Below are 27,603 nucleotides of genomic sequence, written 5' to 3'. Positions count from 1 at the left end.
CCACAATGATAAATAGGACATGCTGGAGGGATAGATTCTTGTCCCAGAGACTCCCCATGCTTTGGAACAAGATTCCAATATACATCAGGCAGAGCCCCTCACTAACACTCTGCTGGACAGAGGCACAGGCAACTAATCTAAGGGGGTGGCGACAGCCAACATATTTTGGCTAGTCTTATAAATGCCCTTGGGCAGATAGCCTAGTACTTATGTATGAACCTATGAGTATTACCATAGCCCTAAATTTGTGCGACCTCGAGGTTGGAGTTGTTGGGCTGTGAAGGTGCAGGGAGTTGATGTCTGCAGTAAGGTGTTGAATATTTTGGTTTGTTACTAATCCTACTTTCATGTTTAGGTACTCTTTGTAGTTGATATTGACATCCTGTGCTATATCTATTTTTGTTGTGCTCTTCCCTAGCTGGTATCTTCTGTATACTTAGTAAACATTAGTGAAAAGTACTCATTTAAACATCTCACTTGTTTTCTGGCCTCTCTATACTTCTAACCTTTTGAAGCCATTTATCTGTTTCTCTTCTTGCATTTCCTGTTTCCCACGATGTAAAGTCTTTTTCCTCTTATAATGGCATTTGCCATTCTTTGTCCCATTTCGTCTCTGGCCTTTTCACATACTTTGTGTGGCTTCTGGTAGCTGCATAATACTTTTTTATAATTTCAAATTGTTTTGCCTTAGCTGACATTCACAGATTGGTGTTGGGCTACATGCCATTGACTTTGATTTTTCTTTCTTTTTAGCACATGCACAAAATCAAGCCTGCTGTCTTAAGCATTGCTGTATTTTGTATTTATTTTTTAAAGGTCCAGAGAAATACTCGCTCTGTTGGACAAGAAAACCCGGTTTTACACAGCTGTTATTTTTGAGGACCACAACTCTTATGTTGGTCGAGAGGTAGGTTTCATATTTTTATTTTAGTTTTATTTTAACAAGACAGTTCATGGGTCTTTGTACATGTCTTTTGTAACCTGTTTAGCATTAATAGCAGTGCCACTCAAATGGTGCCATGATATTTTCAGTTTTCCTTTTAATTTCTTTATTCATTTTAAAATTGTAAAAATATACTGTTTTAAAAAAAAATCTCCCAACCTCAAGATAGTTTAGGGTTTATTACTTTGCTGGTGTAGTTAATGTACTACTGAAACAGTTATCCATAAGTAACAAAACAAAAACCCTTACCTGACACCAGAAATGGTGCATTATACTGTGCATTAGTATGCCATCTCACTTGGGTTCCTACCACTTAGTAACTAGTCATGTCTACCCAGTTCATGATATTTTACTTTGTGAGACAAAGTCCCATCAGTAATTGCATAGATGAAGCTGATGCTAGCGCTTATCTGGCAGTCTCTATTTCACCATTACTTATCTGATTTATAGTTAATTTCATAGAGTTCAACAAATGGAAGGTATTTTGATATCTAGCTACAGTTTTCTGTTTGAGTTGAATTACAAGAAAATCCCTGCCAGGGTGCTAAGTACATGTGGGATTGATGGCAGCCTACACTACTCACAGCTAAGATCACTTTTTCTGTTTTTTTTTTTTTTTTTTTTTTTTTTTTTTTTTTTTTGGCAGTAATAAAAGTGATCAGGGTTCATCTGTTTGTATATAGCTACAAAGACTATTGCTGCCAGGAGGCCAGTTACCCAAATTCCTAGCAGTGTTAATAGCAAATTCTACCTACAGAAGAGCTCCATCTTTTTTTTTATGTATTTATGTTTAAAAATGATTATCATGTGTTGTAGAGGTGGAGCTGATGCACATATACAAACATTGCTGTTAAGAGTAGAGCAGGTACTTTAAATCATAATGTTAACTGCCTGTACTTTACAGAGAACAACCAGTCTTTTTACTTTTAACTTTAATATATGTGAACTGATTGAATGGTAGTGGGATTTCTTGATGAGTCATCAGGGATAGATAGGAATATGTAATGACTTTCTTTTTGGTTCAGTTATGACATCTATCCCTAACGACAGTCTAACAGCCAGACATTATTGTGAATTGCCTGTGTGTGCGATAGTTAATTATTGTGAGAAGACTTTTATTTCTCCATTTCTGTCAAATAAGAGCTGTTCCCATTCCAAAGGTGCTTATTATTTGCTTGTGGTATTTATAGTTATCATCATTATTATTACTGTCATCATTTGCAAATGTTGAATTTCCTGAAATGTACATCACACCTACAGAATAAACAAAATAGCAAAATAAGACAAAGCAAGAACAATAGCAGCAATGTCCTGACAGAAACTGAAACACCCTAAACTATTGCAGTTATAGACACCACTACAAACACTATACTGTTAAGCAATAACCAATGAGTCGGTGTGGTATATTGTAGCAATAACCCACACCTGGGTGTGGGTAATGCTGGATTTACCCACAGTTGGTGTAGTTTGGTTCATGAGGGTGAAGCCCGAGTGGCCAAACAAAGCCAACCGTGGGTAAATCCAGCATTACCCACACCCAGAAGTGTTATTGTTGCTATAATGACATTATTTAAGAAAAAAAATTATTATTTTTCTTAAATAATGTCATTGTATAATGCCTCCTTGCTGCCCTTCCGCAGCTGTCTGGTATTCTGCGGCAGTTCTGATGTACCGCGCATGCGTATGCCTACACAGTACATTAGAGCTGTGGGCAAAAGCAACGGAGAAAGAAAGATCTCTGTTGCTTTTCACAAACTGTTTTGCTATGTTAAATGGGTTTAACATAGTGAGGCAGCTTTAAAAAAAGCAACAGCGAATCTACGTTGCTTTTCTTAAAGCTGTCTCGCTATGTTAAACTCGTTTAACATAGTGAGACAGTGTTGCTGTAAGAGTTATAGTAATGGAAAAAGTCTGGGCGACAGGACCTTTTTCCATTACTATAACTCGGATTTACAACGTGCACGCTGACTAATCAGCGTGCACGTTTTTGAATATTAATGGGGGGTCGTTGTATAATATAGATTTAATCACGGTTGGCATGGTTTGATGACCAGGGTGAAGCCCGAGTGATTAAAAAAAGGCCCAACCATGGGTAAGTCTTCAGTATATCCACACCCGCTAGTCAGTTATTGCTATTATACAATGACACTATTTAAGAAATAACTTGCTTTTCTTAAATAATGTCTTTGTATAATGGCACTGTGGTGTTCCTCCACATTGTTTCCTTATTCTTCCACTTTGTTGATGTGCTGTGCTTTAGAAAGCAAGCAACTGATGAAGGAAGATTTCCTTGCCTTTGTTTAAAAAAAAAATTTAAAAAAGCACCATAAAATCTGGACAGTTTAAAGGTACAAGAGAGAGAGGTAAAAAAAAAAAAAAAAAAGGAAAATCAGGTATGTTTCTTCAGGTTTTCAGAACTTACCTGATTTTTCTTATATTTCCTCTGCTCTCAGTATATACCTCTGTCTTTTAGCTCGGGAAATGTTGCAGAGCCTTCAGTAAGGGGGACAAAGGTCCTTATTGTAAATGTTGCTGTTATAAATGTAGAAAGCTGCCAGAGTAACAGGATTTATGCTGTCATGCATTACTTTGTCATTATTTGGTAACGTCATTCTTCAGTGATTTGCCGGAAGACCAAAGATTTTATGAGGGACAGACCTAAAATCATCTTCTTCTTCTTTCTCCTTTTTCCCGGTTAGGTGACGCCACAGCGGATCACCTGTCCGCTCATGATTGGCAGTGGAGTTTTACAGTGTCAAGTTGCCATCCCGCCGCCCAACCTTCCACAGAAGGCACACACATGCACGCACTCACACCTAGGGCCAATTTAGAGAGTCCAAGCCACCTACAGCATGTCTTTGGGATATGGGAGGAAAACCGGAGCACCCGAAGGAAACCCACATCACCACAGGGAGGACATGCAGACTCCGCACAGAAGGCACCCCAGCCGAGGATCGAACCGGAGAACCTTTTGCTGTGAGGCGGCAATGCTAACCGCTGCACCACCGTGACCTAAAATATGAAGCAAAATTTTGTTCACTTGAAATGTAGACTTCCAGAGCACACACTAATAGTGGAAAGTCCAGTCACATTTCAGTGACTGGACTTTTTTCTATTGGTATATGCTCTTTTACAATAGGCACACTGGTTGGGCTGGGCTTGACCAGTCAATGTGCATGTTTTTGAATACTAACAACCTATCATTATACAATGTATACAGAAGCAAACTAATGGGATAAATGAAACTTGAGCCTTCAAATTTGAATAGTATAAATTTCTGAATCCTGTATATTGGGTGATGTGATAAAAACAGCTTGACAGTTTTGTTCTGTGAAAGCGAGCTAACTGATGAAGTAAATGTAGAAAGTGTTAGCTTAATTGAGATCCCTAGAGTAAATATATAAATCAAGTATGCATCAATGGATGGGAGCCCTTAAATTAATCAAATTCCCTAATGTTGTCTTGTATTTGTCGACAGGCTTTGGGTGCCAAATCAGATTATCAACAGGTGTGCACAATCTGCAGTCTCAGAGGTTGGGAGAATATGCCCTTTTCCCGTGGATTTTGTGATCTCAGAGTTGGAATAAGTAATTAGCATGGGGTGCTCTCTACCCCATGCCAACAACAACAAAAAATGTTTCACGATTTCCATGATCCATGGTTATTCTTCAGGGAATGAGTAAAAGCATGTCGGTGTTAACCAGTTGACATTAGCATGTGTCCTTGCCTTTGTCTCTGTAACAAGTTGAAATCATTGCTGTGCAGCACATTTTTATCTTCCACTTAATGTTCTCCCATTTTGTGCTGTCATCAGTTAGAAAGTAGTTATTTGGGGTTATTTTGTGCATGAAAATGACCAATAAGTACTGACATTTGCCCATTGTTAAATAATGGCATACCCTTTTTTGTCAGGAGCAAGTGCATATGGTGGGCATCTCTGTGGGGAAAATGTGTGAAAAAAAAGCACCATAACTTTCGTCTATATCTTCGGATCTACTTTATAAGCTTGAAGTTTCAAAACTTCGAACTGCAAATGGTTGAGACCATAAGATTGACGTTTTGAAGCTTCGAAATTGTAATAAAAAAAAAATTAAGTTTTTGCAGTGGGGCAAGCCCTCCACATCCACTGCTAAATAAATATACCAACTTCAAGATCGCACTACAGTGAGGGAAATGGTAAATTTCCCATTCCATGCTGTACAGTGATCTCCATTCAAAATGAAGTTTCAAAACTTCAATCTTATGGTCTCAACCATTTGTAGTTCAAAGTTTTGAAACTTCGAGCTCATGAAGAGAATCCATATCTACATACTTGCGTGCACACACACGTATATAAATATCTATATATATGTGCACTATAGACACACACACACACACACACACACACACACACACACACACACACACACACACTGTGTGTGTATCTGTGTGGAATTTATTTTGTTTAAAACCTGCTCTGTTGGTACAATAGCAACAAATAGTGCAGATGATTATAAATTACATGAAGGCAAGTACCATTTAGCAGTCACATTAGCTTCAAAAGATTCATTACATTAAAGCAAGTAGTTTTTATAACATCAGCCTTATCCATCATTTTTCTTAATAGTTAAGGCATGGAGTAGAACGTAGCCTTTATTCAAATGAAAAGTTGTATTTTTTTGTAAGTGTTGTAAGTATTCTCGGTTATACTTGTATGTCAAATTTAAGGATTAATGGATTATTTTTAATAATTTGTCCCTGTAATCCCATTTGAAGTTTCTAACAGATTCTTCATTACATAAATCAGTTTAGTAGTGGCTTAGTTTTTTTTCTTGTATTTGTTATACTTTCTAGCAGCTAACAATAAAACATTCTGCCAAACTAGCTTGCTTATGTAGTGATATTACAATCAAATAAGAGAGAAAGAAAAGCCTGAGAATCAATGTGACTTCTCACGATAACATATTTAATACATATCTTTCTTCTTTTAAAACTCTCCAGTTTATTAACTGATCAAAATATGTTATTCTAAAACTGTAAAGACTGGTCATTACTGTGCCAGCAGTGAGGTGATAGGTTTGGAATTGTGTAATGAAGATATGGTATGGTCTATGAAATACTTGGAAACATTGTCATACACAAGCTCTTTTTTCACAATTTTATAGCTCATTTGTAACAGAAGATGAACCTTTTCCAAATCAGATGTGTAACCTGTGTTTTCAGATTTCTTTCCCAGGCCTTTTTTTGCTTTCAAATTCAGTAATGCTTAGGGAGATCAAAAGTTTCTAAGCTAGGAGTCCAAATTGTTTACTGATGGGCGAGGATGTCCAGGCTTAAATCATCCACGGTATCACTAAAGGCCAGATGCTCATCATATTGATTACTGCTGCAGTAGCCTTGGCAATTGTGAGTTGATATATTTTAGTAGGGGGGTGTGTGGGGGGAGGCACAGCCTCCCACATCGGCAGGGGTTTTTTTTTTTTTTTTTTTTTTGTTGGCCTGCTGATTTTCTTTCCTGTGAAAAAAATTACTGTTCTGCCTGGTCGAGATATTGACATTTTGTTTAATATTTGTTGACGTTAGGGTGTTCGCTGTTTTGCCCTGTTTGACTTATTAATATAGACTTGATATAACAGCTGGCCAGCTTTAATGTTTCAGGGCACCTTCTACGTTCCCAAACTATCAGTCAGCTCAAGCTGAGTTGACAAAAAGACAAGTCTGGGCAAAATGCCATTTAAAACTTTACTGCTGCCGTTTCAAGAATCAATGGTCAACTTTGCTGCCCTTTGATAGGCAGATAAGTTTGTGGAAAAAAAACTTCCAATTTCTTAATTTTATTGATGTTTTATTACTTTCCTCTTCTGGAGAGTGATTGTAAAGCTAGGACTGTTGTGTTTTAACGGATTGTCTCAAGACTGTAACTGACTTTTAAACAGAGGACTGTTTTCTGTCAGTTTAAAAGTAGTGTAAACAAATGGGAAAACTTATTTTCTGTGTAGAAATTGTATACTTTTCCCTTGTAGGGCTGACATAGTGTTGTAAAGTGATTTTTACTATCTTATTTCAAAAAAGTTACTTTTATAGACTGGTAGACAGGCAGCAGCTTCTGGAAAATCTTCCCTAAGAAAGAACAGGATCAGGCAAGCAAAAACTTGAGGGTAATGCTACTCAATGCTAAGAAGCCTAAAGCTCAAAATGCACTCCCTCGAGGCACTCCTTAAAATGGAGAACATTGATATCTGTGCAGTGACTGAGACCTGGTTCAAGGCTCCAGAGAGTACCCTTGCATTGCCAGGCTGTAACTCATACCACACTTTTTGGCTACCTAACCTGGACCGGAACACCAAAGGTGGATGTGTGTCCATATTCATTATGGATATCCACACCCTCAGGCTAGTTGCTTAGCATAATGCATCCAAGGTTATCCAAGTGCAACAAACTCTGGGCAAAACTGCAATCTAAATTGTAGCTTGCTACAGATCCCCCCACCATGCCCCAGGATTCCCACTCCTCTTTTCTTGATATACTGGAAAATATTAGGGTTCAGCCAAACACCCTAATAAATGGGCGGTTTTAACTACCCCACCATTAACTGGGAAAACTACTCATGTAACAACTTCTTCACTCAACGCTTTCTGGAATTCATAAATTCCAATGCCCTGGATCAACTTATCCATACCCCCACCAGAGGCAACAATATCCTAGACCTAGTCATTACCAACATGAGTGACTGGTGTTCCACATGTGGTTAACTCCTCGTTGGTCATACCCGACCATAAGCTAATCATCCTAGATATCCACATCCCACCCCCACTCCCCATTCAGGAAATCATGGTAAAAAACTTCTACAAAGTCAACTTCATGCTTAAGCCAGAAGTGGCAAACTTCATGACACCCACGCAGGTGGACAGTACAGTTACGACTGCTGAATCCTACACAGATGCACTGTATAAGCACTTACACAAGTGCATGGATCGTGCTATCCCAAACAGAACCAAGAAGCTATTCTCCAAAAAAAGGAAGCCAATCTGGTGGTCCCCTGCCATAAACGAACTATACAACAGAAGGAAGAAACTGTTGCAAAAGAGAGTAAAATCCCATGAATGGAGGAGTTCCCTGGTCAACCTCAGTAAGAAGCTGAGATCCCTTATAAGATCCTCCAAAGCTAGCTGCGAAAACAAAATCACCACTGATTCTAGGGACAACCACAAAGCGTTCTATAGCTATGTCAAGAATTTCAATGGCAACACCCAGATCTGCTCTCAGTTACAGGACAATGGCATAAAAATTACAGAACCAACTGATATTGTAAATGTCTTGGCAGGTAGGTTCAGTGCTAACTTTACCCCCCTCTCACCCCCTAAAGGGCCCATATCTATACAGGAAGAATGCAGAGTCCCTGTGATCACAACTACGCAGATAGAAGCTGCACTCTCTAAAGCCAAAAACACAACATCCATTGGACCGGACAACGTCCCAGGCTGCGTTTTTCACGAACTTCAGAACGAACTGGCCCCCCACCTGAGCACCATGTTCAGTCATAGTCTCACATCAGGCTTTGTGCCCACTGAATGGTGCACAGCAACAGTTATCCCACTCCACAAAGGGGGAGCCACCACTGATCCCGGTAACTATCGCCCTATTAGCCTGACGAGCCTAGTCTGTAAGGCCATGGAATGTACTATCATGGAACTCATGAACAAAGACATTGGTAACCTCCAAACTCTGGACCCCACCCAGTTCGGGTTTGTGAAAGGTAGATAATGCCTCCTGAACCTGATCGACTTTGAGGTAGTCACCAAAGCTGTAGACAAGGGTAAGGTGGTTCAAACAGCCTATCATGACTTCGCTAAGGCTTTCGACACCATCCCCCATTCTGGAATTATAGCTAAACTCACTAAACTAGGTATAAATCCCTACATCACAAGATGGGTTGCCATTTGGCTCACTGACAGAACCCACACTATAAAAGTTACAGACTCCAAATCTGACTTGAAACCAGTGACAAGTGGAGTACCACAGGGTTCAGTCTTGGGACCTCTCCTGTTTGGTATCTACTTCTCTGAAGTACAGGCTAATACAGAAGGCCTTTGGCTATCGAAGTTCGCAGATAACTGCAAACTAGGAGCCATAGTTGAGTCTCCAAATGATGTGGACATCCTACAGAAGGGCCTCACTGAGACAGATGCCTGGTGTCAGAGCCATGGCCTCAAGCTCAATGCCAAAAAAAGTGCATTGTCATCCCCTTTGGTAAAAACTCTGTACCCATGAGCTACCACATAGGTGGCAGTCTACTTAATGCCAAATGTGTGAAGAGACCTGGAGAACCCAGGTGGAGAGTAGTCTCTCCTTTGATAATCACATCACCACCGTAGTCAGGAAATCCTTCTACGTGGCACACCTCATCACAAAAGGGTTCTCCTCTAGGAAAAAAAGAGGTAATTATTCCCCACTATTCGACACTCATTAGACCCATTATAGAGTACAACACCCCTTTTGGAGTGTACCTCACAAGACATCTGCAACAGCTGGAAAGGCCACAGAAGTACCTCGCAAAGAGGATTACTGGCCTCAAACAGAAGCCCTACACTGACCGTCTCAAAAATCTCCAGCTTTACTCTGTAGCATATCACCTACCTTGAGGTGATCTCTGCCTAACATATAAAGCTATGTCAAACCCAGAGCTGTTGGACATGCTACACCTTAAGAAATCCCAATCCCTCTGAGCTGCACGCTCTAGGGACCTAAACCTTGTCACCACAATAAACAGGACATGCTGGAGGGATAGATTCCTGTCCCAGTTAACAATTGTCTTGCCTGTGGAAAGTAAATACCACACCGAGATTTTCATTTTTAGTGCGTCACCTGTTTAGGGCCATACCACGACGTACCTCACTGTCGGTTTTGTACCTTGTTCAACTCTCAAACCATTTGTCATTGAGCCCTTATTGTCGCTAAATACTTTTGTTCTCTATCTCCGTATTCTGAAATTGCTTTGTAAGCCATCTGACTACCAATATTCTGAAAAAACATAAGGATAAAGACAGAGACAGAACGTACAGGTCCAAAGCTGCTGACGGCGCTTCCATTAAGCTAGTCGCCAGTTCGCCAGTACTCAGTGAGGCGCTTTCACAGCCCCTGATGCCTGCTTCAATGGATTTGCAGGCCTCTACTGAGACCCGTTCGGAGTCCGGTATGCCGCATGACACTTTGGAACCTGCAGATGACTCTACCTTGGATGGGTCCAGAGCCGCTGAGCAGGCACCGGCTTCTGAGGAAGTTCTTCGCACTACCGATGTTCGACACAAACCGACTTCTGTTCTGTCTAAAACTACCGAGTTTCTAAGGCCAAGAGTATGTGCTATGCCTAGAAAACCGATTACCCAAAGCACTTGCATCTGCTCCCATGCCACAACATAAAATGCTTAGAATGGCAGACTACCTTATTATGCTGAGTAGGGGAAGTCTGCCTTCCCCTGCTAAGAGAAGAAGAAATCCGTCTCCCGCAGTTTCAACAGACCAAGAGTCCGACGACTCTGTGGTTTCTGACTATGAAGTTATGCCCTTATCTGCTTATGAGGAGTCAGATGCAGAGGAATCCATTCCCTCTGCCTCTCCTCCAGAGGATTTTTCTTTTGGTGAAACCTTACATGCTTTAAGAGAGCATTTCCATTGGGAATGCCAAGACTATTCTCAGTCCAAAAAGAGACTCGGAGAATTTCTAGACTTGCCACAACATAGGCCTTTAGCAATACCCCCAGTCCTGGAAGTTGTTGATGTCTTTATGGAATCCAATCTTAATTCTGATACTTTACCCCCTGCTCCTAGGAAACCAGACGGGTACTACAGAGTACCTGACTCGCATAAATTCCTTTTCAAAAATCCTACTGCTGACCCAGAGGTCATTTCCCAGGGGCCTAAAGGTATCGAGGCAACTACAGCTAAGAATCCCACCACTTCGGACAGGGATTCCAGAGCTTTGGACAGATGGGGTAAGAAAGTATATACTTCTGCAACTCTCACCATTGGGGCCTTGAATTGTCAGTTTCACATGCTGAAGTATCAGCAACCTATTATGGAACTTGTTAAGCAAAAAATGGCTACCTTTACAGACTGTGCCGAAAATAAAGAATTGCAGGAACTTATGCATTCTGCAAGCCAAGTCAGCAAGCATACTTTGCAGTGTGGCTTTGACACCCTAGAAGCATCTTGCAGGGCAGCAGTCACTGATTCTGTACTGAGAAGACATGCTTGGCTTAAGGAGCTGACTTTGCCAGACCATGTCAAATCAAAGTTATTAGATGCTCCTTTGAACAAGGACAATCTGTTTGGCACCAAAGTAGAAGAGGTTCTTAAAAAGTTGGAAGAAAAAGCTAAATCTATGCAGACAGTTAAAGAATTCTTACAAGTGCAGCCTCCTAGATTCAGTAGGCATTGCCTCTCGAAACACTGGTCCTTTCCAGCCCCCTCCAAGCCATCTCAAACTAGAACCAGGGGAAACGACCACCCAGACTACAGTCTCAGGGTATGGAGAGATCCAAGCAATGGAGTACTCCCACCCCCAAAGCAGGGAGTGCTAAGCCACCTCCCTACGGTAAGACCTCACAATGACTTCTCTACTCCACTCCCCACCTCTGCCCAGCCGCTTGTGGCCCTAGGAGGAAAACTTGCCCTTCATGCAAAAAACTGGATGTCTGTCACCAAAGACCGATGGGTCCCCAACATTGTATCCCAGGAGTACAACTTCTTCCACTCACTGCCAACCCCAAAAGGGTTCCCAGACCTTCCTCCAAACCAGTGGGCAAACGCACAAAACCAAGTTTTATCCCTGGTCTCCATAAGTGCAATTCAACCTGTTCCTGCAGAACAGATGAGTCAAGGATTCTATTCCAGACTTTTCCTGGTACCCAGAAAAGAGGGCACTTGGCGCCCAGTCATAGATCTTTCAGTTCTCAACACCTTCCTGGTGGTACCAAAATTCAAAATGCTCACCCTGCAGCAGCTACTACCTATGCTAGCCAAAGATGCCTGGTTAGTCACCCTAGACTTAAAAGAAGCCTATCTGCACATTCCTATAAGGGAGTCATGCTGGAAATATCTTTGCTATAGGGCAGGATCTATGTATTATCAGTTCTCTGTACTTCCCTTTGGCTTATCCACTGCTCTGAGTATTCACAAAATGCCTGGCTCCAGCCATTCCTTACTGCAGACAGAGAAATATTAAAATTTACCCGTACTTGGACGATTGCCTGATTCAGGCAGACAGTCAGGAAATGCTGTTGCAGCACCTGACATTTTGTAAAAAAACTTCTAACCTCCCTGGGTTTACACCATCAATGAAAAGAAATCAAAACTAGTCCCCAGTCAAAAGATTCTATTCCTGGGAGCAAGCTTGGACACATTATCCCAGATGGTATTCCTCACTCCAGAAAAACAAGCCTATCTGACTGTTGTACTCAATTGGCCACCAGAACCCAGCTATCCACAAGGAAAATCCTGCAGGCCCTAGGGTTTCATGGCCTCTTGCATCCTACTAATTCCATATGCCAGACTGCATATGAGGAAACTTCAGAGATACTTAAAAAGTCTTTGGTGCTAACATTCTCAGGACCTGGAAACAGTCAGTCCTATCATACCATGTCTAAGGACAGAGTTTCTTTGGTGGGCAGCAGCATGCAACCACAAGAAGGGTCTGCCCTTTACTCAACCCCCACGCTGCCCAGACCCTACCCACAGACGCATCAGACTATGCCTGGGGTGGAGGGCACACATGGATGGCAAGTGCATTCAGGGCCACTGGGGTCCAAGTCAGTTTCATCTGCACATCAACCAGAAAGAAATGCTAGCTGTGTAGCATGCTCTGACAGCTTTCGGATCCCTACTATCACCAGGACACCTGCTAATAAAAACAGACAACACCACAGTTATGTGGTACATCAACAAGCAGGGGGGAACTCAGTCTTACCCACTTTTCAAGCTAGCCATGGCCCTCTGGAACATGGCCTTGGACATGCAGGCCCATCTGCAAGCTCAATTCCTACCAGGCAGACAAAATTCACTGGCAGACAACTTAAGCAGAAATCTCCTAGACCCACACAAGTGGCAATTAGAGCACAGCACCTTCAACCTTCTGATTCAGAAATGGGGGACCCCAGAGCTGGATCTCTTTGCCTCCCCCTGCAATCACCAGCTCAGCAAATTCTGCACCAGGACACCACAGCAGGGCCTGGAAAGTGGATGCCCTATCCTTCCAGTGGTTAAACCTCTCAATATATGTATTCCCCCCCCTTTGCCTCTTCTCTCAAGAATATTACTCAAGATAAGACAGGACAAACCCGAGGGCAGTCCTAATTGCCCCGGACTGGCCATGCCAACACTGGTACCCACTACTGCGCAGCCAGTCACCGGTGCCACCCTAGCACCTACCCCAGATCCCAACCCTCCTCACTCAGCAGGAGGACAGATCTTGCATCCGCAACTGCAAACCCTGAATCTTGCAGTTTGGCTTATTCCTTGAATTCTCTCCCAGTGACCAGCCTAAGCAAGCAAGTGCTGGATGTCATTCTTGAAGCCAGAAGACTCAGTGCAAGGAAATCCTATGCTAAGTGGAAAAGGTATTGTTCCTGGATTCATTGTAAAGGAGAGGACACAGCATGGCCCTCCTTACCTCTAATCCTGGATTACCTAGCAGATCTACTCCACAGAGGCCTGTCCTTCTCCTCCATTAAGATCCATGCCCTGCCATCTCGGCTAATTACAACATTGGGCCACCTCTCTTCTCTCACCCTCTCATCAAACAGTTCCTGAGAAGGGCAAACAACTTAAGGCCACCAAGGAGAGCACCCACCCTCTCAAAAACTCACGCTCCCCTCCTTTGAGCCTGCAGTGTCAGCAGAGTTAAAATTCCTCTCTTGGAAAAAAGCCTTTCTTCTGGCCATCACTTCAGCTAGAAGAGTGTCTGAGTTACAAGCACTTATGGCTATGTAACCCTTAATTATTTTTCATGCTGACAGGTTCTCCCTCAGGACCAACCCTTCCTTTATGCCTGAAGTGGTGTCCAGTGTGGCTCTCAACCAATCTATCCATTTGCCAACCTTCTTCCCTAATCCTCAAAATAAAAGGGAAAGGATCCTGCACTCCTTGGTAATGCACAGACAGCTCCGATTCTACCTTGATAGGACTAAGCCCTTCAGGAAATCTGACCAGTTACTAGTTGGTTCTACACCTGGGGCAGATAGCAAGGCCATTTCAAAACATCCAATTTCCATATGGATAGCACAGTGTATCCATTTCTGCTATAAACACCAAGGGAAACCAACCCCTCAGAGGGTCAGAACACATTCCACTAGGGCAACTTCGACCTCTACAGCATTCCTCAGGGGAGTCCCTCCCAGGGGCTTTCTGGAAGCTGCTACCTGAAGTTCTGTACACACCTTCACCAAGCATTACCACCTGCCTATGTTTTCCAAATCCAGGGCAGGTTTTCCAACAGCAGTCCTGCAGGGCATACTAGCCAGCCCCAACTCTTCTTGACTGCCTCCACCCTTTATTCAGCTTTGGGAATCAACCCAAGTGTGATGACTGCGACAGTGAAACAGGAAAAACAGTACTGTTGTGTACAATTACCATAAATGTAGATGTTCTAGTGTATTCACTGTTGCAGTCCTGGTTTCCCACCCTCCAGACCCCTTGTCTCTCTCCTCTCTATTACTCACCCCTTACAGGGCTGTTGGTATTTACTTTTACTCACCCCTTACAGGGCTGTTGGTATTTACTTTTTACTGGTGGTGTTTTTCCCACCATAACTTAGCTCCCTATTTGGGGGGCTCCTGACATTTGAGGCAAGAAAAACTGATGTAATGGCGTCGGCTGCCTGTTTTTATACCCCTGATGACCTGACATCAGTCCTGAAGCGACAGCAACTGACGCAGAAGTACTAAGTCTCTGGTGTTCAGGCCGACTGAAGGGTACCTGCAGGCAGATAACCCAAGTGTGATGACTACAACAGTGAATACACTCCAACATCTACATTTATGGTAAGTGTGCACAACTGTACTTTATTCCTTTTTCATTCTGTACTTGTGTACTTAGAGTTCATGTCATCCAGGAAGGGAAAATGTTAGTGCAGGAGGCAGATTCCCCATAAAGATTGTCACAAGAAATGCTTGTTCTGCCTAGGTGCTTCACATGATCATGTCTACTGTGCTGTTTGTCAGGCTTTAGTTCCTGAAAATGCTTGGCAGCCATCTGTCCTCTCTATCTATGTATCTTGAGAACTAACCTCTCAGACTTTTGACCCAGAGTACCATGACTGAATCTGCCCACTGTGAGGTACAGCCATCTCTTAAAAAGAAGACCAAGAAGACTCCGTCTGACTCTGCTGCTGCTGTCCAGCCGCCACTGGATGTCTGTCCTGAGATGAGTGAAAACTCCAAAGACTGTCCAGTGCAAGCACTGGATGTTCATCGTGTTTCACTGTTGCAGTCATTACATTTCGGTAATCTGCTGGCAGGTTGCCCTCAGTCGGCCTGATTAACAAAGTCTTGGGTCCTGCATCGGTTGCTGTCCCTTCTTCCATGACGTCAGGTTGTCAGGGGTATAAAACATGCAGCCGACACCATTACATCAGTTTTTCTTGCCCCAGATGTCAGGTGCCCCCAAATGGGGAGCAAAATATATAAGTATATAATTAAAAACACAAAATTTTACCTCCAAACAAAAGCAAATACACCAAAAAGGCCTTTAAGCATAGTAAAAGAAAGTAGAGGTATAGTAAGAGAAAAACGGGGGCTGGAGGGAGGGAGGGGTAACCAGGACTGCAAAAGTGAATACACTCGAACATCTACATTTATGGTAAGTGTACACACAGCTGTACTATGTTCATCGTGTTTCACTGTTGCAGTCATTACATTTGGGTAGATTCCCAAAGCTACGGTTGGGAGGATTGATTTGTACAGCATTAGGACCAGCTATAAGGCCCTGCAAAACAGCAGTGGCAAAGCCAGCTCTGGATTTAGAAAAAATTGGTAAGTGATAATGCGTGTTGAAAGTATGAACTTAACTCCGGCTATAATATCCCTGGTAGGAACACTTCTGAGAAAGGTTGTTGAAGTAGATGCAGCCCTGGTGGAATGAGATCTGATCCCCTGGGGGACAGGTTTTCCATGGTGCTTATAACATAAATAAATACAATGGCTTATCCATTTAGAAATGGTTTGCTTAGAAATAGCCTTCCTCTCTGCCCCTGCAGCAAATGCTACCAGCAGTTGTTCAGATTTTCTTCAAGATTTAGTCCTGTCCAAGTAGAAGTTGTCTGTGTACATCCAATGAATGCAGAATCCACTCCCCCTTGTTCTGTGGAAAGTTGGCAAATAAATGGACTGATTAAGAGCCACACTGGATACCACCTTAGGCATGAATGATGGGACTGGTCCTGAGTGACACCCTGTCCGCATGAAAGATGATGAAAGGCTCCACCACCATAAGGGCCTGTAATTCAGATATCCTTCTAGCTGAAGTGATTGCTAAAAGGAAGGTTGTTTTCCAGGAAAGAAATTTTAAGTCTGCAGTAGCAGCTGACTCGAAAGGAGGTGGAGTGATTTTCTCCAATACAAAGTTGAGGTCCCAGGCAGGGGTTGGAGCTCTCGTGGGTGGTCTCAAGTATGTGTCCCCTCTGAGATACTGCTTTAGAAGAGGATGAGAGAATGGGAGGGGGGTTCTGTATTGTAATGAACTGAAATGGCTGAGGCATGGATTTTTATGGAAGAAAAAGACAGGCCCTTGTGAAGCACCTCAGTTAAGTATTGCAAAATCTGAGGTAAATTGGGCACTGCTGTGCTCATCCCTTGAGATTGATTCTAGGCACAGAATTTTTTCCAATTGTCAGCATAAGATTTTCTAGTACCAGGTCTTCTTGCTTCCAAAATGACATCCATCACAGGTTTGCTGAGGGATGCTAAGGGGGAATTCAAGTGATTAGCCAAGCTGCAAGATTCAATGTTTGGAGCGGAGGGTGCAGAATTTGGTTATCCTGCTGAGACAATAAGGAAGGTGTCTGAGGCAGGTGCTATGGTGAAATGTGTGACACACTGGACAGGAGTGGGTACCAGTGTTGGCGAGGCCAGTCTGGAGCAATCAAAATCATTTTTGGTTTGTCCTGTTTGTCTTTTAGTAGAACTTTGGAGAGCAGAGGCAGAGGGGGAAAGGAATAGACTGATAGTTTTTCCAGCTGAAGGACAGAGTATCCACTTTCCAGGCTTTTTTGTGATGAGTTCTTGTGCAAAATTTGTCCAACTGGTAGTTCTGGGGTGAGGCAAAAAGATCTATGTCTGGGCTCCCCCCATTTGCGTGTCAACATGTTGAAAATCCATGGTTCCAGATGTTCGTGTTATACTGCTGCAGTCATCACACTTGGGTTATCCTGTCGTCAGGCGGTCCCGCAATCGGCCGAATCCCAAGGTCTTGGTCCGGCGTCAGTTGTCATCGCTTCTTCCCTGACGTCAGTGCGACAGGGGTATAAAAGAGGCAGCTGACGCCATTTTTTTTTCAGTTTTTCTTGCCCCAGTCTTTCTTGCCGCGCGGTGCCCGAAGCAGAAGCAGTTCGCAAGTGCTGAGATTTTCTAATCGAATATTAGCCCGAAGTCTTCTCTAAAGCTAAGTACCCCGTTGGGGAAACTTTTCTTGCCTCAGACCGATGTTAGACGAAGTTAATAATTGCATTTCTTGTGGGAAACAAATACCTCATAAGGATTTTCATTCTTATTGTATTCCTTGCCTAGGCCCAGACCACGACGTTTCTGGTTGTCGGTTTTGTGCTAGATTCAACAAATGTACAATTAAGCGTCGGGCAGAATATGCCCAACATTATTTTGGCAGAAAGTTTAACTATAGCATGCCGTCGGAGAAATCGACATCAGCTATGATCAAAAAACGAAAGGATAAGGACAGGCCAAGACCAGATACCGAGGCCTCAGCAAGGCCTGACGCCGGTTCTCAGGTTTTCAGTGAGGTGCCTACGCAGCCCCTGACTACCGCTGATTCGGTCTGGGAGGCCATCAGAATTTCTGAATCAGCTGGGCCTCAGGAGCCGGTTCCATCTCACCCCTCGGACGCCAGCCCTGATGGTGATTAACAAATTTTGGATAGACCTTCGATTTCTGAGGGTGTCTTCAAACCGACAACTATCTCTACTAAGTCTTATGCTAAACTTAAACCCCCCTTGAAAGCTACAAAGCCGGGACCACACACCCCACCACAGGCCCCTATGCCTAAGAAACAGATGCTTAAGATGGCTGAGGATTTAATTATCCTTATCAGGGGTTCCCAACCCCCACCTGACAAAAGGCCTAGACTGGAGGAAGATTATCCTTCCTCAGACCAAGCATCCATTTCCTCAGGCAACTCTGAGGTCCAGGATTATTCCTTCCCTCCTTATGAAGACTCAGATGCTGAAGAGTCCATTCCCTCTGTCTCCCCCCCTGAGGACTACTATTTTGGGGAAACCTTATACACCATGAGGGAACACTTCCACTGGCAAGGCCAAGATTACTCTGACTCTAAGAAAAGACTCCGCGAGTTTCTTCTTCTTCCACAGCATAGACCCCTGGCAATTCTTCCAGTTTTAGACATTTTGGATGATGTTTACACCGAATCTAGTCTAAACCCAGATTCCTTACCACCTGCACCAGCTGAAACAGACAGATACTACCGAGTTCCTGATACTCGCAAGTTTCTATATAAAAGCCCTGCTGCAGACCCTGATACCATTTCCCAGGGTCCCAAAGGGGTAAAGGCCTCTACTGCTAAGAATCCACTACCTTCTGAAAGAGATTCCAGAGCTTTAGAAAGATGGGGTAAGAAAGTGTATACATCTGCCACTTTGGCCATGAGGGCCTTAAACTGCCAATTCCACATGCAAAAATACTAGCAGTACTTGATTACACAGTTAAAGCAGAAAATGATCCCTCAGACAGATCAACCCGATTTCAAAGAGATGCAGGATTTGCTGCATGCAGCAGAACAGGTGGGAAAGCATACCTTACAGTGTGGTTTTGACTCATTGGGAGCCTCATGTAGAGCAGCTGTCACAGGGTCTGTAATACGTAGGCATGCTTGGCTTAAAGAACAAGCCTTACCAGAACATGTCAAAGCAAAGTTATTGGATGCTCCATTGCAGAAAGATGTGTTGTTTGGTGTCAAAGCAGAGGAAGTTTTAAAGAAAATGGAAGAAAAGGCAAAAATCTATGCAAACAGTTAAAGATTTCTTACAGGTGCAACCTCGTTTCAGCAGAAACTGGCCATCAAAAAACTGGTCTTTTCCTGCATCAGACAGACCCCAAAGAGGTAGGTACAGACGCCCAAGGGGCAGAGGCCAGCCACAAGGTTCTTTCAGGCCTAGATAATGGCATACAACAACTCAGAGGTGGAGACGAAAGATCTCAACCCTTCAGGAAACAAACACAATGAATTCCCTCTTCGCCTGCCAAGCAAAATTGCCCTGGCAGCACCTTCAAGAGGAAAACTGGCTCTATTTCCACAAAATTGGCGCATCATAACAAAGGACAAATGGGTTCTGGATATTATTACCCGAGGCTACAGATTCCATTTTCACACTTTACCATGGATGAGAGGCATGCCAAATCTGCCTCCGAACCAATGGGCAGAGGCACAAGCGCAAATTTCAGCTCTCATGGATATGAAAGCAATTCAAAAGGTACCTACAAAGGAGCAAGGTCAAGGTTTTTACTCAAGACTTTTTCTAGTCCCAAGAAAGGACAAAGCCTGGAGACCCATTTTAGACCTCTCAATTCTAAACCCGTACCTGGAGGTACCCAAATTCAAAATGCTCACACTACAGCAGCTTCTTCCCATGCTGGGCAAGGAGTCTTGGCTAGTAACGTTGGACATCAGAGGCATACCTGCATGTCCCTATCAGACAAGATTGCAGAAGATACCTCAGATTTTTGGCAGGTACAACGCATTATCAATTCTCTGCATTGCCCTTTGGCTTATCTACTGTGCCCAGAGTATTTATGAAATGCCTGGCATCAGTAATTGCATACTGCAGACAACAAGGAATACAAATTTACCCATATCTGGATGACTGCCTGATCCAAGCGGACAGCAAGGACATTCTATTACAGCATCTGGCATTTGTAACAAAGATGCTCAGTTGCCTAGGGTACACAGTAAACAAAAAGAAGTCAAAGCTAATACCCTCGCAACAGATAATATTCCTGGGTGCCAGCTTAAATACAATAGCCCGATGGCTTACCTCACGCCAGACAAAAACAATTGAATCAATACTTCAAAAAGATGGCAACTTTTACCCAGCTCACTGCAAGGAAAATCCTGCAGGCATTGGGGTTCATGGCATCCTGTATTCAACTAATCCCATATGCAAAGCTGCATATGAGGAAATTTCAATGGTACCTGAAATGTGTATGGACTCAACACAGGCACAGCCTCGAATCAAGTATACCTCTCATTCCCTGCCTTCAAAAAGAGTTCCTATGGTGGGCTCAAGCATGTCAAATAAACAAGGGTCTTCCTTTTGTCTTACCTCCAGCAAACCAAACTATGACAACAAATTCTTCAGACTACGCCTGGGGAGCACACATGGCAGGACAGTGCATACAGGGCAAATGGTCTGCAAAACAAATGCATCTTCACATCAACCAAAAGGAGATGCTAGCTGTGCAAAATGCACTGACAGCCTTCAACGACCTCTTGCATCCAGGACAACTACTAATAAGGACAGACAACACCACAGTTATGTGGTACATAAACAAACGGGGAGGAACACACTCCTACCCTTTATGCAGACAGGCAATGACCTTGTGGAGCACTGCATTGACTTATCAAGTACAACTGCAAGCACAATTCCTCCCAGGAAAGGAAAACATATTGGCAGACGAATTAAGCAGAAATATGGCAGATCCTCACGAGTGGAGACTACACCCACATATATTTTCAATGATAACTCAAAGGTGGGGACGCCCAGACGTAGATCTATTTGCTTCCCCCAACAACTGCCAACTACAGAAATTTTGCACAAGGACTTATCGCTCCCTAGCCTGGAAAGTGGACGCCCTCTCATTCAGTTGGACAACATTGACAGTCTATGCCTTCCCACTTCTGCCTCTATTGACCAAGGTATTATTGAAAGTCAAATCAGAGAGACCGCAAATGATCTTCATTGCTCCGGACTGGCCACGCCAGCACTGGTACCCATTACTAAGGAACTTGACTCACAGCCCTCCATGGATCTTGCCTCAATTCCCACTTCTGTTGACTCAGCAAAACTCTCAGATCCTTCACAGCCAACTCAGAACTTTAAATTTAGCTGCATGGAGAATACCTTGAATTATCAATCAACACTTCTCTCAAAGGACGTCCTGAATGTCATTTTTGGAGGCCAGGAGGCCCAGCACCAGAAAAACTTACTCGGACAAATGGAAAAGATTTTGTGCATGGAACCAGGCTAAAGGACAAAATTCTGGGATACCAAACATTCCTCAAATACTGCAATACTTGACTGAGATGATGCACAAAGGCCTTTCTTTCTCTTCCATTAAGATCCATGCTTCAGCTATTTCAGCTCAATATAATATGGATCCACCCATTTTTTCACACCTTTTACTAAGGCAGTTTCTCAGAGGGGCTAAGAACATAAGACCCCCCAGAAAACCCCCAACACCAGCTTGGGACCTCAACTTCGTTTTAGAAAAATTAACACTGCCTCCTTTCGAACCAGCCTCCTCAGCAGAACTACAACACTTGTCATGGAAAACAGCTCTGTTGCTAGCTATTACCTCAGCACGCAGGGTCTCAGAACTACAGGCACTCATGGCAGTGGAACCTTTTATCATTTTCCATCAGGACAGAGTCTCTTTACGAACTAGCTCTACCTTCATGCCAAAGGTAGTATCCAGTGTGGCTTTGAATCAGACCATTCATTTACCCACCTTTTATCCAAACCCCCAGAATAAAGGAGAAAGACTCCTTCACTCTTTGGACATTCACAGACAGCTTCGTTACTATTTAGATAAGACAAAGACCTTTAGAAAAATTGACCAACTCTTTGTCTCCTATGCTGCAGGTTCACAAGGAAAGGCTATTTCAAAACAGACCATCTCCAAATGGACAGCACATTGTATCCGCTTTTGCTACTTGCACCATGGGAAAGCAGTGCCTGTTAATATTAGGTCCCATTCCACCAGGGCTACAGCAACCTCAGCAGCTTTTCTCAGAGGGATTCCAACCAAGGACATTCTGGAGGCAGCTACTTGGAGTTCAGTACACACCTTTACCAAGCACTACCACCTTCCTTTATACTCAAAAACCAGAGCTGGTTTTGCCACTGCAGTTCTGCAGGGCATCTTAGCTTCGCCTAACCCAGTTTAGTACCAGCCACCCATCCATAGCTTTGGGATTCATCCCAAGTGTGATGACTGCAGCAGTATAACACGATGAACATAGTACAGTTTTGTACCTACCATAAATGTAGATTTCCGAGTGTTCATACTGCTGCAGTCCAGGTTACCCTCCCTCCATCCCCTCTACATACCAGGGTGTTCATTATAACTCCATGTACATCAATCAATTGGATGCATGTCTATATGGTGTATTTGCTAACAGCTAGTACTACTGTTTATCTACCAAGGTATTTTTGCATACTTATTGTATTGCGTTCCTAGTTGGGGGCACCTGACATCTGGGGCAAGAAAAACTGAAGAAAATGGCGTCGGCTGCCTCTTTTATACCCCTGTCGCACTGACGTCAGGGAAGAAGCGACGGCAACCGACGCCGGACCAAGACTTTGGGATTCGGCCGACTGCGGGACCGCCTGACGACAGGATAACCCAAGTGTGATGACTGCAGCAGTATGAACACTTGAACATCTACATTTATGGTACGTACAAAACTGTACTTTTCCATTCGTGTGGGTTCATGAGATTTCTGCTTAGTTCGTCTGCCAGAACATTCAGCTTTCCTGACAGGAATTGAGCTTGTAGTTGTACTTGGTAGCTCAAGGCCATGTTCCACAATGCCATGGCTAGTCTGCAGAGGGGGTAGGAATGTGTACCCCCCCTGCTTGTTTATGCACCACATAACTGTGGTGCTGTCTGTTCAGTAATTTTCCTGGATGAAGGTAGTCCTTGAAGGCTGTTAGTGCATTCTGTACAGCTAGCATTTCTTTTTGATTGATATGAAGGTGCATTTGATTTGGGCTCCATTTGCCCTGAATGCACTTCCCTGTCAGATGAGCCCCCCATGCTTAGTTTGATGAGGCAGTCCCTTGTTTTGGTGGCAGTCTTCTGTCCACCATAGGAACTCAAGGCACAGGCAAGGTATGTTAGGAATCATTGTTTCCAGGCTGTGACAACGTTGACTCCATAAACTTTTTAAGTACCACTGAAGTTTCCTCATATGCAGTCTTGCATATGGAATTAGAAGAATGCAGGAGGCCATGAACCCCAAGGCTTGCAGTGCTTGCCTTGAAGATACCAGGGTTTTTATGGCCACCTGTTTGAAGTAAGTCACCAAATGAATTTGCTTTCCTGGCGTAAGGAAAGCCATCTGGGCAGTTGTATTCAAGCTTGCACCCAGGAATGTAATTTATTTGAGAGGGTACTAGTTGAGATTTCTTTTCCTTTATGGTGTACCCTAGACAGGTTAGAAGGGACAGCAACCGACGCAGGACCCAAGACTGTGTTAATCAGGCTGACTGAGGGCAACCTGCCAGCAGATTACCCAAATGAAATGGCTACAACAGTGAATACACTCTAACATCTACATTTATGGTAAGTGTACACCACTGTAGTTTTCCTGTGCTGCAATCCTATTCGAGGCCGGCAAGGAACCAATTTTTCACACATCCTCTGAGACAGTACAAATGTCCACAGTGGATGTTGAGGGGGAACCACAGATCATTTTCAAGGGACCTAGGGGATAACTCAGATTTTTGTGAGGGAAATGGTGCCGGGTACCCTTATTTTATCTGGACATGGCTCTGACCTTCCTAGGTTGGTCGAAATGGACATCCCACTGAAGGAAAAGCAGAAAACTAAGTACTTTCCTTCCATTGCTAAATATCTTCAGAAGGAATAGCAGGATTTTACTTGGGTCTTGTTTAATGCTTTGATTCTTTAAGACCATCTCAGGGGGAACCTGTTCCTGTTTCTCCTTATTCCTGTACACCAGATAAAAGGACCAGGGAGACAAGTTTTTCACATGAGGAGGTTGATTCAGGGGATTAGTCAGTTGGCTCACTCATCACAAATTACCTCTGCTTTAGACTATGGGTCTGGAGAAGAGGATTCTTTGAGTCCTGATGCTCCCTTTCAGAGTTGTCCTTTGGGGGCAGCAAAGGTATTCAAAAGAGGTATTATAAATTGCTGCATTTATCATGTATCCTTACATATTGGGAAATATGTTTTATATTATACTTCAAAACTTTTGAAAAATTCAATAGAAGATGCCTTGACATGTTTCTATCAAATCATTTTGTTTTATATATTTTTTACATCACATATATAAATATGGAATGCATTTATTTATTATTGATGTATTTATATATACATATATTTTTAACGGTCTGTTTTAATTACTCATTCATAGCCCTCTAAATGTATTTTACATAACATTTTTTATGATTATCCATAGATGTCCCATGGATCCTTTTGACAAGCTAGTGATGACCCTGGTTAGTTCTTAGTATATGGCTAACGGAATATGAACTACTATATTTAGTTTCACTATATCCACTGTTTTTTATGAATTGACAGCTGCACAGTCTAAAAGTTTTATTAAATAACATTGTGCATAGTGCTGATTGATTAAATGTGATGATTTTCTCCCTTTTTTCCTTTTTATAATGTTCTGTAAAGTGTTTTAGCACTATACTGTGATATTGTGGATTGTAGCTTTAAATGAAGCAGACAATATATTTAAATAATTGAACCAATTAAATTATTAAGTAATTATGTCTTTTGATATATAAAGTGTATGCTTCCACTAAGATTTTAAACTTATCTGAAGAAGCGTGCATTGGAAGCACGCGAAAGCGCTTATTCCTGTGGATTTTATGTGAAATAAAGTTCGTTATATCCTTCGTGGTGTTGATCTACTTCTTCTACTTCATTGTTACTGGATTTTTGCTGTCGATCAACTTTAAGGGAGAGGTTCGTCTTATTTTCTGAACTGTTCCTGTTGTTTGCTGCCTACCTACTCCCTACACGATGGAAAATTCAGCGGTAGAACTTGACTATCATCCTGAAAGGACCTTGCCGAGTGCCAAATGGAATAACCTGATAGAACAAAGAACTAATCCTTTACTCAGTATTGATTTATCTGCACAATCAAATGTTAATGAACCAGGTACTGTGAATTTACTTAGTGACTTTACCCCGTTATACAGAGAATTGGAGAATAATTTGTATAAACAATTTAGACTGATTTGGCAACGTCGTCATTTAGAGGCATGCCTTCATTTTAAAGTGGTGCCTAGGGGAATGAGGGTGCTTTGCATGCCTTCATATGGCAACAGTCACCCCGAGCTACTTAAGAACTGGCAAAAAATGAATATTGATCTTAGCTTCAAATATATCAAACTGCTAATAGATTATTTTCAACCAATAGAAAATTATTTATCTATAAAAACAGACTCACTATATAAAGATCTGATCAAGAGATTTAAAGGGGAAATGTTTGCCAGTAAAATTGACAATTTAATCAGCCAAGTCAGTGCATACGGAGATCGATTGCAAACTGTCAAACTACGTAAATTACAAAGAGACCAACAAGACTTTGCTAACGGCCAGGTCTTTGTATGGCCAAGATACAATCAAAGAGAAGGGATACAAAGAGCCGAAAGGGCTGAAGGACAAGTAAGAAGACCGACTAATGAGAGAGCCGATGTAACCCTTTTAACAGCTACAGCCGCATCTAGTGATGTGAATGCGGAAGTCTTGTTGAGTGGACACAGAGCAAACATTAACGAAGATAACAGTACACCACCACCAAACCAAATGGCACTGGCTATCCAGCTTGGTCCGGGAGCGAAACCCAAATTACAGCAAACCAATTTGGATTCTTTTTTACCGCTTCCGGTACGCCAACAGAGGGATTCAAGGGGAAGATCGACAAGTCATGGAAGGCGGAAAAGGAGAACATCAGGAGAACCGACAAACAAGAGGGGTCGAGAAAGGGACTGAATGACTTAGTATTTAACTTGTCTGACTTGTCACTGGTTGAAACGGATTACAAACTTTTGAACAAGGGGCTGAGCTTCATACCAGCGCAAGTTAGTAGTATTTCTAATATACTAACAGAGTTACGTGTTTTTACTTGCAATATTGCTTTGAAGCTGTTTTTTAAACAAACAACACAGAATATTAATGGTTCTAATGATACATTAAATGGCTTTGAATGTTTTAAAAGAAAAAGTGCGTTTTCACCTGCACAACATCCATGTTTAGAATGTTTCATAAAAGCCTGTGAGAATGACCTTTACAAACACTATTTAGAATATAAAAAAGGTTCACTATCACTATTCCATAATATAACAAAGGATGAAAGGTTAGCAATGAATGCCTTATCCAATAACATGGCGATTACGATAAGACCCGCAGACAAGGGAGGGGGCTTAGTCATCCTTAATAAAGAAGACTATATAGAATACATGGGAGCATTGTTAAAGGATGACAACACGTATAAAGAAATTGACATAAAAGCAGTAGACAAACTAATGTATGAGGTACATCATGACATTTATGATATGATGATAACTAGACAAATTAGTCATGAATTTTATTTATTTTTACTCATTGAGCATCCAACTATACCTTACATCAAGGGGTTGCCCAAGATGCACAAGGGCGTATTACCACCACCTTTACGCCCTATAGTAGTTGGACATCAATGGGTTACTGAAAATATCTCTATTTTTATTGAATAGAAGTTAAAACCATTAGTGAATGATATCCCCACCATATTAAAAGATTCTTATCAACTGATTCGGCATCTTAATGATATACAACACCTTGTTTTAGATAGGCATTTATTAGTTACGTTAGATGTTCGGAGCTTATTTACAGCTATACCTAACGTATATGGCTTAGAGGCAATAAGATATGTATTAAATAAACATGGCACTTATAGCAATAGTGAACAGATTTTACTGAATGCCTTGATTGAAATAGTGCTTACTAATAATGTCATGATGTTTAATTCCTTTTATATACAACAGTGGGGGGTAGCCATGGGCGCACCCCCTGCGCTAATACTTATGCTAACTTGGTTGTATATAAATGGGAAACTACATGTCTTTTTACACATCCTGAATATCGCAAAGTTTTTGCGTACTTTAGATTTGTGGATGATATACTTCTAATTTGGGATGGAACACCAGAGGAACTTCAAACTTTTATTAATGACTTGGAGAAAACGACAGATTTTCTAAGATTCTCCAGTGAATATTCATATTCTAATGTTAATTTCCTAGATCTTAACATTAGAAAAGAGAATAAAGGAAGACTAGTCACGTCTTTATACAGGAAAGAGTGTTGGAAAAACACACTGTTACAATATGATAGTATGCATCCCAGATTTACATTTACAAATATTTTGAAAGGACAGTTCACAAGGATAAGTAGGATTTGTCAGGATCAACGTGAATG

The 27,603-nt window shown here is 42.3% G+C and overlaps 1 protein-coding gene across 2 annotated transcripts in view; it reads left to right on the top strand.

Moving 5' to 3' along the window:
• The window catches only part of LOC122790285 (LIM/homeobox protein Lhx3), a 1,376,718-nt gene that overhangs the window by 249,325 nt on the left and 1,099,790 nt on the right, over window positions 1-27,603 (top strand). For both annotated transcript variants that reach the window (XM_044057789.1, XM_044057787.1), the window contains exon 5: window positions 817-907. In XM_044057789.1, coding sequence (XP_043913724.1) covers window positions 817-907 — 91 coding nt within the window. The remainder of the gene's footprint in view (window positions 1-816; window positions 908-27,603) is intronic.

The sequence above is a fragment of the Protopterus annectens genome, chromosome 16.part0, assembly GCF_019279795.1.
Source record: "Protopterus annectens isolate FY-2018-M chromosome 16.part0, PAN1.0, whole genome shotgun sequence".
In the NCBI taxonomy this organism is placed as follows: Eukaryota; Metazoa; Chordata; order Ceratodontiformes; family Protopteridae; genus Protopterus; species Protopterus annectens.
This window is presented reverse-complemented; position numbering and strand designations above follow the sequence as displayed.